This window comes from Felis catus, chromosome B1 (assembly GCF_018350175.1).
Source record: "Felis catus isolate Fca126 chromosome B1, F.catus_Fca126_mat1.0, whole genome shotgun sequence".
NCBI classification, from domain to species: Eukaryota; Metazoa; Chordata; class Mammalia; order Carnivora; family Felidae; genus Felis; species Felis catus.
Window position 1 is genome coordinate 103995216 of NC_058371.1, and position 10700 is coordinate 104005915.

The following is a 10700-nucleotide window of genomic DNA, read 5'->3' on the forward strand; positions in this document are numbered from 1 at the left end:
ATAGTGCTAATGAGATGCTAATATAGAGCAGGACCTTATAGAGAGGTCAAAGAAAATTTCTAGAATACAGTTACATTTAAATAAAAAAATAATATAAATATAATTAGAAATCTGAACAGATAGAAATTTCTAGGCAGAGAAAAGCACATTATGAAAAGCCCTGAGGTGGAAAAGTGACTAACAGAAGAGGCAGATTGGGAAAATAATCTGAAAAGGGGCTGCTGAGTTAGGCAGAAGGCTGATAAGGCCAAATTTATGAGACTTCAATCTGTCCCGTCCCTTCCCTTCCCCTCCCTCCCCTTCCCTTCTTTCTTTCATTTATTTAGAGACAGGGGAGAGAGAGAGAGGTGGTGGGGAGGAGCAGAAGTTAAGGGAGAAGAGAGAAAGAATCTTGTGACTGTGAGATCATGACCTGAGCTGAAATCAAGAGTCGGACCAACCGCCCAACCGCCACAACTGCCATGCGGGTGCTGCCTTTATTTTTTCAACTATGCATTTTTAAGCAAAACTAGATTACAAAGTCCTCAAAAAGTACAGACCTGGCTTTTTTTTTTTTTTTTTTTTTTTTTTTTTTTTTTTTTTTTTGCAGAGAGAGAGACAGCATGAGCCAGGGAAACAGGCTCCAGGCAGTCAGTGCAGAGCCTGTCATGGGGCTTGTACCCATGAGCCATGAGATCATGACTTGAGGCAAAGTAGGACATTCAAAGAACTGAGCCACCCAGTGCCCCACAGACTTTACCTTCAAAGGTTAATTATTTCTTACATCTCTTCATAGAGCACAAAAAACGTATTTAATAAATACTTCTATACATGGAAAACATACATTTTTCTAGCCATTTGAATTCTGGAATCTCCAAAATTATACCAACAATTATTTGCATCTTCAGATAATTTAAAAACTATATTACTATGAAACTGAAGGAAGTCTTACCTGAAGTGCTGAGTATTAATATAAAATTCCTTAGAAAGACAGACAATTTTTATTCGTAGTAAGGTGGGCATCATGCTCTACCAGTCTTATGCCAGAATTCTGACTCTAAGTTCCTGGTGGAAAGAGTGAAAAGTTGGTGATTTAAACACATAGATGAATCCTTAAAAGGGATCTCCATGAAGTCAGAGACTGTATGAGAAAGCTTATAGAAGAGCTATTTGGCAAAAGCCTCTGGCCAACAACTAGCAAAACAAGGAGAACCTCAGACTAAGAAACACAAGGACATTAATTCTGCTAACAGCCAGGGGCTTGGAAGAGAAACCCAGATCTTCAATGAGATTCCACTTGCAGACGCCTTTACTTCAACAGTGTGAGACCCTTAAGCAGAGCACTCGGCTATACCATACCAACTCCGGACCTACACGACTACGATACCAAATGGGTGATATTTTAAACCATTAATTTGTAGTAATTCGTTACAGAACAATAGAAAAGCAACACACTCAGGCACTTCTCATATAATTAAATAGCAAAGTATGTCTGGAACAAAGTTTTTGAGACTTCATTTTACAAATAATTTTGCTAGCTGCTTCAAGGCGGATAAAATTTTTGCGAAAATTGTTTCACAATTGACACGAACATTAATTGTGCACTCTCTGAAATATTTCTCATCCTAATGTAAAGTCATTGAATTTGTGAGTCAAAATTCCCCTGAAAGTTCTTCAGTGTAGATGGGCCTTTTTGGTGCAATGAACTTACTCCTCACCACCTTGCCTGTGGGTGCAAAGTGCGCGGGATGGACGGAGCACAAGCTAGACGGCCAGATGCAGCCTCCAGCCGCTCCTGACCGCCTTACAGTGAGGCCGGGTGGAAGCAGGCTGAGCCCAGGACAGACATAGACACAGGACAAAAAAGGTTGCGGCTCATCCCTTTAACCCTAACCTAATTTCTCGGGAAAAGCCGCTCTCTCATACAGTAATGGGGCTCTCCAAGGCTGTGGCTTGGCTACCGCGCACACGGTTTCTTTACGAACTGCCAAAGCGTCTAGCAAAAGTTTCAAGCGCCCACTAGGGATCACTGGGGCCACTTAAGGTGCAGCTGGCGAACGGTTCATATCGCTTTGAAAATATCTATGAAACTCAGAAATTGTGCTCCCTGGCAGGCCCAAGGAGTGGCAACTAAAACCATATCGCCCGCCTCCTTCCTGGACGCAGTCTAGATTCCCACAACTAGAAGAGCCAGACCCGGACGCTCCAGACCCGGACTACCCGGAAATGCGTGACCACGCCTACCTACTGCGCCTGCGCGAGGAAATAGCTCAGGCGAGCGCAGACAGGCCCGACCCCGCCCCGTGGGGCGGGACCTAGAGGTTTGTCACGCCTGCGCAAAGGACCCGACGGCATGCTGCGTCGTTACTTTTGAAACGAGTGGCGGGGAAGTGTTGTGGAAGTCCCTGCTGTAGCTGTCTGCCGGGTGGAAGCGCGGTCCTTCGTTGTAGGCCTGGCAATGGCGCTGCAGCTCTCCCGGGAGCAAGGCATCACCCTGCGCGGCAGCGCCGAAATCGTGGCTGAGTTCTTCTGTAAGTCTTCCTCGCGCAGGCCGGAGGGCGGGAGAACTGAGGCCAGGCCGCCCGGTAGGCCCACGGCTCGGCCACGGAGGCGGGGTAAGCGCGGGGGCGAGGTTGCTGGGGTGCCGAGAGGCCCGGAATTCAAGCCCTCTCTGCCCCAGCCTCCTGCCCGGCTGGAGAATCTAGGAGGAGGCGCATGCAGGCACCGTTTCCGGATGCGTTGCTAATGGAGCTGGAGGCCTAGTACTGCTGAACCGAGGCCTGTCTCTTGTCGTAGCCCCATCACCTGCCGAATTGCTTTAAACTGCTGATCATACGCACTTCCTCACCTGCCCCTCCCACCCCACCACCACCCAGGTCTCAGCGACTTGAGACAGAACACGACCGGGGTGGAGACCGTGTATGTTTTTAAGAACCCGATCTTCACGCTTTGATTCTGGTGTTGGGGTGATGAACTAGACCTTAGGAGGCTCGCTGTTCTGGACCAGGCCACTTGTACCTTCTGATAGAATCTGGCAGGATTTGTGAGGGGAAAAGGAGGAAAAAGAAAGGAGAGGGTTGCCTGGAGCATTGGGCCAGTAAATCAGTTGCTAACTCAGACGCAAAAGCCGATCTTGACATCCTCTAGCCCGAATTTGGACTTGGATTACAGTGAGCTGAAATTTGACGGTAGTAGATTAATATAGTTTGGCGTTTTTCTTTTATTGCCACATAAGTGCAGGTATCGCGTTCTTTTACTTAGAAGCAAGATTTTAAGGATTTATAATTCCACTTTTTACCTATTCTAATTTCAGCGACACACCCATAAACACGTGTCTAGGCATTTACAGTTTTATACCATTAATGAAACCATAGCCACAGCTAAATATGTTTTATTTTACAGAATTACAAAGTGATAATAACTTTTAACATTCCTTTTGTTTTCAGCATTTGGTATCAACAGCATTTTATATCAGCGTGGCATATATCCATCTGAAACCTTTACTAGAGTGCAGAAATATGGACTCACCTTGCTTGTAACAACTGATCCTGAGCTCATAAAATACCTAAATAATGTGGTGGAACAACTAAAAGGTATTTAACTGTTGGAAACAATTTTGAGTTTTGCAGGCCTTCTATGACCCTTCCTTCCGGGCATCTTGGTGGTCGTTTTTTCACTCTGTATATAGAAGTGTAAAACACTACAATCTCAAATATAATGACTCTCAATTGGAAGAAAGCAAAAAATATATAAATTGAAAGAAATTCCACTTTTACCCTACATTTTGAGTGAGTTGAATATTTTGATGTTAGGTATCTGATACAGCTTCACAAAACAATCTCCATCAAGTCCCTTAGAAATGATTTTTGCAGTTCATGTGGCCAGATGGAACAAATTAGAATTTAATGTACTTATGATGGTGTTCATTGTCTGAGAGAAATCCACTGTATTTTTAACATGATATATTTTCTGTAGCTGCCTGGAGTTTAAAGCCATCGTTATGTTAGAATAAAGGAAAATAAAATTAGATCCAACCTGGGAATTAAACTTAAAAAAGTACAACTACTAAGTAATAGGACACCCAGTAGAAGTTTCTTATTTTTACCTATTCCATTTGTTTTTGTTTTTGTTTTTGTTTTTGTTTTTGTTTTTAAATCCTGGGACGCCTGGGGGACTCAGTTGGTTGAGCATCCAACTTGGGCTCAGTTCATGCTCTCAGGGCTCCTGAGTTTGAGCCCTGCAATGGGCTCTGCTGTCAGCACAGAACCCACTACAGATCCTCTGACTCTTGTCTTTCTCTCTTTCAAAAATAAACAAACATTAAAAAAAACAAATCCTTCCTGTAGGTCAGTAAGCCTTTTCTATCTGAACACTCATTGTTTTTCCTTAGCTCAAGAAGTTACTGTATTGGATCACAATACTTATTCTCCATCTATTCCTTTTTTTTTTTTTTATCTTGTTTTTCTCCACTTAGGATTCTCATTTCTAATTTTTCTGTGTTGTAAGATGTTTCTCCCTACCTCCCCATTTGACCTCCCAAAATAATAGTTCCAAAAAACACTGCAGTTAGTCACCTATTTTTTTTCTTTTTAATTCATAAGCCATCTATGTTTTTTCAAGTAGCTTTACTTTTAAAATTACATTAATTGTGGGGAGCCTGGGTGGCTCAGTCGGTTAAGTGTCCGACTTCTGCTAAGATCATGGTATCATGGCTTGTAAGTTCAAGCCTGCACTGGGCTCTGTGATGACAGCTCAGAGCCTGGAGCCTGCTTCAGATTCTGTCTTCATCTCTCTGCCCCTCCCCTGCTTGCACAGTGTTTCTGTTTCTCAAATATAAACAAACATTAAAAATTTTTTAAAAATAGCATTAATTATATTTTTATTGCCTTTAGAACTAAATCATCTGTAATCCTGTATTAGGGCTGCCCTCAGATTATTTAGCCTGAAACCTCTAAGTAAGTATGAATCTATGTCATCTTAATTTGATAGAGAAGCAAGCCTGGCCTAAGCTAATGGTTTTGGGTTTTCTCCTTTAAGATTACACTCATGACATTTCACCTCAGATGTAGGTAGACCTTTCTATTTAACTTTTCCCATTTATTTTAATTAACATGGAGGAATTGTTCTTAGAGGCAAATTGTTCTATTTGAATCCCATCCCTCTTGCCTTCTTAAGGACTTTACCCTATTTCTTCTCTGATATTTTTGACTCCTTTGTTTTGAGTTACTTCCATTGGTTTAGTCAGTCTTTAGTTTTAAAAGAAAATAATTCCACCTACTCCACATCTTTAACTTACTAACCAGTCTCCTTTTCAGAACTAAATTGATAAAAAGTTGTTGATACATGCCAAGGGGTCAGCAATGGTGCCAGGCCATATCTAGCAAGTGGCCTATTTTTGTACAGCCTACAAAGAATATTTTCAAATTTGTAAAGGGTTGTTTTTTAAAAGAGTATGCAACAGAGACCTAGGTGGCCCACGTGCCCTCGGTACTACTAAATTGTTTTGTCTCTTAAAAAACAACAACAAACTGCTGATTCCTGAGTATACTGCCCCAATATCTAAGATTAATTCAGGGCTCATTCTGAGGCCTTCTTCTCATTATAACCTCTCTAGATCTCTGACATACATAGATAGCTTCACTAATCTTTGTGTAGTTGACTCACAAACGTACATCTAGCCCAACTCTCCTAACTCTGTGCTCATATATTAAATGAGTCCCTTGATATCTTCATGTGACTATCCCAGTGATATTTCAAACTCAGCATATGAAAAATGGGGCTCCTGGCTGGCTTAGTCAGTGGAGCATGGGACTCTTGATCTTGGGGTTATCTCAGTGAATGTATCAGTAATCCAACTAGTGATAAAAACCAGAAATTTAGGAGGTATCCCTGAGTCTTTCCTCTTCCTTACTCTCAAGTATTCAATAAATCTTAACAACTTTAACCATGAAATCTCTTGAATGTATCTACTGATCCATCTCTACCAGTTTATCCTTCTATAAGCCTTCATTACTTCTTACTTGAATTACTAATTAATTTTAGTGACCCTAGATCCCCTCTTTACCTCCAGTCTACTTTCCACTTCACCGCCAGAAGGATAGTTTTGAAATATAAATTTAATTACATCACACCCTCCTTCAAACACAGTAATGACTTCCCTTGTTCTTGAGATATAACTTCTTTAATTTGGCCCACGTGGCCTTGAATGGTTTGACCCCTATGTGTCCTGCTAAACTTGCCTTCGTTCTCCCCATAACTGCAGTTGTATTGGCTTTTTTTAAGTCCTCTAGTCAGATGCTCTTCCCTTTTTAATATTTAAGACCTATACTCTTTTCTGTATATTTTTGCATATTTAATAGTATTTATTCTTAGAACTAAACTCAAATGAGAACTCCCTGAATTAACCAAATTTTCCTGTATTCACTCTCTGCATCAAATACCGCACCTTCATAGCATTCATCACAATTATAATCTTACATTTATTGGCGCAATGATTAGATTAATCCTCCACTCCTACATTTTACCTTAGATTAGGATGGAAGTACTGCATGTTCACTACTCTGTTCTCAGCACTCAGTACTGTATCTGGTACAAATACGGAGAATTCAAAAACAGGAGCTAGGTTATTGTGGGGCAAGTTTCCTGTACAGGTTGGAGGAGTTCCAAAATACTAGGGGTAGGAATTTGCAGACAATAGGAAGTGAGACCTGAGAAGAGAACTGCTTTGTGATGCAGTGGATCAAAAAAAGATGCCTTGTTATGTATTCCAGATTGGTTATACAAGTGTTCAGTTCAGAAACTGGTGGTAGTCATCTCAAATATTGAGAGTGGTGAGGTCCTTGAAAGGTGGCAATTTGATATTGAGTGTGACAAGACTGCAAAAGATGACAGGTAAGTATGAATTAAATTACTTCCACTTTTATATATTTTTTGCAAAATTTCTTTTCCTTACTAAAGGAGTTCTAATTATATTGAACTTAGTTTTATATAAGGTAATTTGTTTCTAAGTATGCTTGATTTGACCTAATCCCCTGTGGAAAAGAATAGGGCTCATAAACTGTGCTCACAAAAAAATTGTGCATATCATGGACATAATTGCCTTTAGTCTGAATCCATGAATTAACAGACTTTAGTGTTTATGATGCTATATGAGAAGCTACACATGATGGACTAGGTGGGCCATTTAATGAATTGTTTAAAGGTACTTTTAAGACCAGGAAGTATTATCCTAGACTTTTCTCCCAGCATAACATGCAGCTTTACTGGGGTGCCTGGGTGGCTCAGTCAGTTAAGCATCTGACTCTTGATTTCAGCTCAGGTCATGATCTCATGGTTTGTGAGATCAAACCCCATGTCTGGCTTTGCGCTGACAGTGTGAAGCCTGCTTGCGATTCTCTCTCTCTCTCTCTCTCTCTCTCTCTCTCTCTCTCTCTCTCTCTGTCCCTGCCCCATTCACGCTGTCTCTCAAAATAAATGAATAAACAAAAAATAAATAAATAAAAGATGCAGCTCTACTGTACTTCATTTAATGCCACAAACTTCCTGCAACACTTCATAAACTGAAGTTTGCGGATCCCCCAAATGGGAAATGCCCATCATTATAGGCTAATTTCTAGCATTGTCTTAAGCATGCTTATCTATAAACTGAGAACTGTTTCTCATAATGAAATATAGATTGTTTCTGAAACCTTTGGTCTATTTTAGAAAAGTTTTAATTTATACAAATAATTTGATGCCTGATTAACGTCTTTTTTGAGGCAGTAGGGAATTAGACATTTAGGCAATACTAAAAATGCCAAAATGATTATACTGATTAAATATTTTAGATACTACTTGTTATCTTTATTTTAGGAAGTACTGAAGTTTTTCTAATTTGAAGCACTTGACAGGTTTTATAATCATCTGCTACTGAATAACTTGATACTAAGATCAGCCCTAAAAAACGATTGGGAGGATAAATGAAATAACAGAGATAATACTGTGCCTACTAGGTTATAGATTCTAAGGATACATATTATACTCCTGTATATTTAAACATTAAAAAAAAAAAAACTTTTGAATGCATTACTTATTTGATTTGGGAAATATTTAATCAGTTAAATAATCTTACCAATGTTTTAAATAACTTGTTAAAACTTAAATTGATTTGGTTTCTTTGTTAGTGCACCCAGAGAAAAGTCTCAGAAAGCTATCCAAGATGAAATCCGTTCAGTGATCAGACAGATCACAGCTACAGTGACATTTCTGCCACTGTTGGAAGTTTCTTGTAAGTATTATACAAATTTCACATCCTTTTATTAAATTTTTTCTTAATTATCAGTGTCCTGTAATACAAATGAGAAAAATGTTATAAAGCAAAAGTAATGCTATATGCATCTTATTTAGAAGTGCGGTAAAGGAATGAAAGTAGTCTACACTACTCACTCTAAAATATTTTCATGTAATTCCGTTCATTATTTTTATTTTCTACACATGTCTATGTATATAATGAAGACTTTTAGCTATAATTGTGTCTTTTTTTCCTAACTTAGTTACTCTTTCATTCATCAAATATATCCTGCATACCTGCTATCTGCCAGACACTGTTCTGGGCACTGGAATACATCAGTCACAAAACCAAGATGTTATTATCTTTTCTATGGCTTATATTCATGCTATCTTGTGATTAATTCTTTCTGCAAATATTTTCAATGGTTTTCTAATTAAAGGAAAAAAAAAATCAATTTTTTTCATAAGATAAAGTAAAAGGAGTACAATACTTTCTGTACTAAAATTTCCATTGAGGAAAAGCAGTTAGCTAACAATTAACTGATTAGAGATGTGACTAAACTAGCTTTTCTGACACTATAGGTGGTTCAAATGTGAGAGGGACAGGGAGAGTAGTTTTACTTTTGGAAAAATAATGGTACTTTAATGATCTTGTCCCCAATTTAGGTTCATTTGATCTACTGATTTATACAGACAAAGACTTGGTTGTACCTGAAAAATGGGAAGAATCGGGACCACAGTTTATTACCAATTCTGAGGAAGTCCGTCTTCGTTCATTTACTACTACGATCCACAAAGTAAATAGCACAGTGGCCTACAAAATTCCTGTCAATGACTGAGGATAAGGACTGTGATGTACTTGTAATTCTCAGATGTGGTTTTCCGGGAACCGAGTCAACTATAGTTGATACGTTTTGTTTCATTGGTTAACTTTTAGATGGGGAAAACTTAACATTACGCTTTCACTGAACTGTGCATAATTGTTCCATTTTTTGGTACCTGTATGACTTTATACAGGGTTGACCTACATTATTGCACACTATTCAAAAGGGGACTAGGAGATTACATCAGCATTGTTATGTCAATTCCTTTGAGAGTGGTAACCATAGATGGCAAACTTTTGTTATAAAGCTAAATGCCTTCTTAAATCAGACCTTTTTTGGTCAAGTACCTTGACTCAGAATATAGGTAGGGAGATGTTTAAATATAAAATGTAGCAAAATAAGTCTGAATATTCAAAGTCTTTGTTTAGATTCTGAAATTACCCAATAAGAATCTGTAAGTAATGAAATATTGCTCCTATTAGGTCCTTTTGCCATTTATTTCATTTGTATAGTTTCCATATTGAAAACATTTCCAATTATTTGATTTTAATTTATATAACCTGAACCTACAAAGGTATGAATATTTCTACTTCAAATTCCTATGATACAGAACTCTTAAAAAGTTTTTTTTTTATGGTTTATAAAATCAAGCTTTAAATGATGATGAAATAAATGTGTACGTTTTAAATTTGTCTTAAAATATTTTTATTTTTATATTGGTGTGAGTGCTTAGTCTAACTCTTTACATGTATTAACTTCCACTATTAAGTAAATACACATAGCATCCATTCATTCAAAAATTATGGTGTGGACCTGTTAATGTGCCAAGTGGCCAAGATGAATGAAACAATCCTGGATGCTCATTTTCATAACAGTGCTATTCACAGTAACCAAGCAGTGGAAGGAACCCAAATGTCCATCAGATGAATGGGTAAACAAAATGTGATGTATACGTGTAATGAAATAAAATTCAGCTTTAAAAAGGAAGGAGGGGTGCCTGGGTGGGCCTGGCCTGGACTCTGATTCAGTTTTGCTTACCATAGAGGAATGAAAAACAGCATGCTCTAGTTGAGCCTATCAGGGTCTGAAATAGAGCCTCAGAAGGGACTGAACCACACCAGGTCTTCAGGATCCTTCTCCCAGTGTCCCCAGCTGGGACGATAGAGGTAACAATCTCCAGTATTAGTTGACTTTTGCTGCTTGGCAAACAACCATAGAATAATGATAAGCACGTTTTCCCCTGTAAGTCTGGGTCATCTGGGGTGCTTATCTTATTCTCAGTCAAATCTGCAGGTCACACATCTTACTCAACTAGTGAAGGAGCAATGGCTATCCAGGATTCTTCAAGCTTAGCTTCAGAACTTTAACGCTGACATTTTTTCCCACATTCCACTATGTGGGCAAGTCTTATGGCAAAGCCAAACTTCAATAGGGCAGGGAAGTATACTCCCATGGAGTTGGAGAGAAGGGTGTGTGAAAACCTGATGAAACTGATATTATACAGCAAAGATCAGAATAGCTATAATAATCCTATATTGTAACTCCCATTTTCCACCAGATGTCACTAATGCTGCAATACTCAAGGTGAATTTCTTTTGACTCTAAAAAACTAGACTATTCAGCTTTTCT

General features: G+C 38.8%; 1 protein-coding gene and 1 long non-coding RNA gene across 11 annotated transcripts in view; one reads left to right on the top strand and one right to left on the bottom strand.

Moving 5' to 3' along the window:
- LOC109499002 overlaps positions 1-2179 on the bottom strand; it is a 130409-nt gene extending 128230 nt beyond the window's left edge. For 3 of the 10 annotated variants that reach the window (XR_006596817.1, XR_002741508.2, XR_006596821.1), the window contains exon 1: positions 932-2171. This is a non-coding gene — a long non-coding RNA (uncharacterized LOC109499002). Of the gene's footprint in view, positions 1-931 lie in introns of all 10 variants that reach the window. The other 7 variants (XR_006596824.1, XR_006596822.1, XR_006596825.1 and 4 more) reach the window with 7 other exon arrangements.
- Positions 2180-2288: 109 nt separating this feature from the next.
- On the top strand, positions 2289-9759 carry MAD2L1 (mitotic arrest deficient 2 like 1). Its single transcript, XM_003985050.6, has 5 exons — positions 2289-2510; positions 3426-3572; positions 6750-6870; positions 8142-8245; positions 8914-9759. Exons 1-5 carry the CDS (start codon positions 2438-2440, stop codon positions 9084-9086), a joined length of 618 nt encoding a protein of 205 aa, XP_003985099.1. The 5' UTR covers positions 2289-2437; the 3' UTR covers positions 9087-9759.
- The last annotated feature ends 941 nt before the right edge of the window (positions 9760-10700 follow it).

Excerpts from the sequence above, each read along its gene's own strand:
- MAD2L1 (XM_003985050.6), top strand. The coding sequence starts at position 2,438 with ATGGCGCTGCAGCTCTCCCGGGAGCAAGGCATCACCCTGCGCGGCAGC. Across the intron at positions 3,573-6,749 it reads TGTGGTGGAACAACTAAAAG|ATTGGTTATACAAGTGTTCA; the intron begins GTATTTAACTGT and ends TATGTATTCCAG. Across the intron at positions 8,246-8,913 it reads GCCACTGTTGGAAGTTTCTT|GTTCATTTGATCTACTGATT; the intron begins GTAAGTATTATA and ends TCCCCAATTTAG.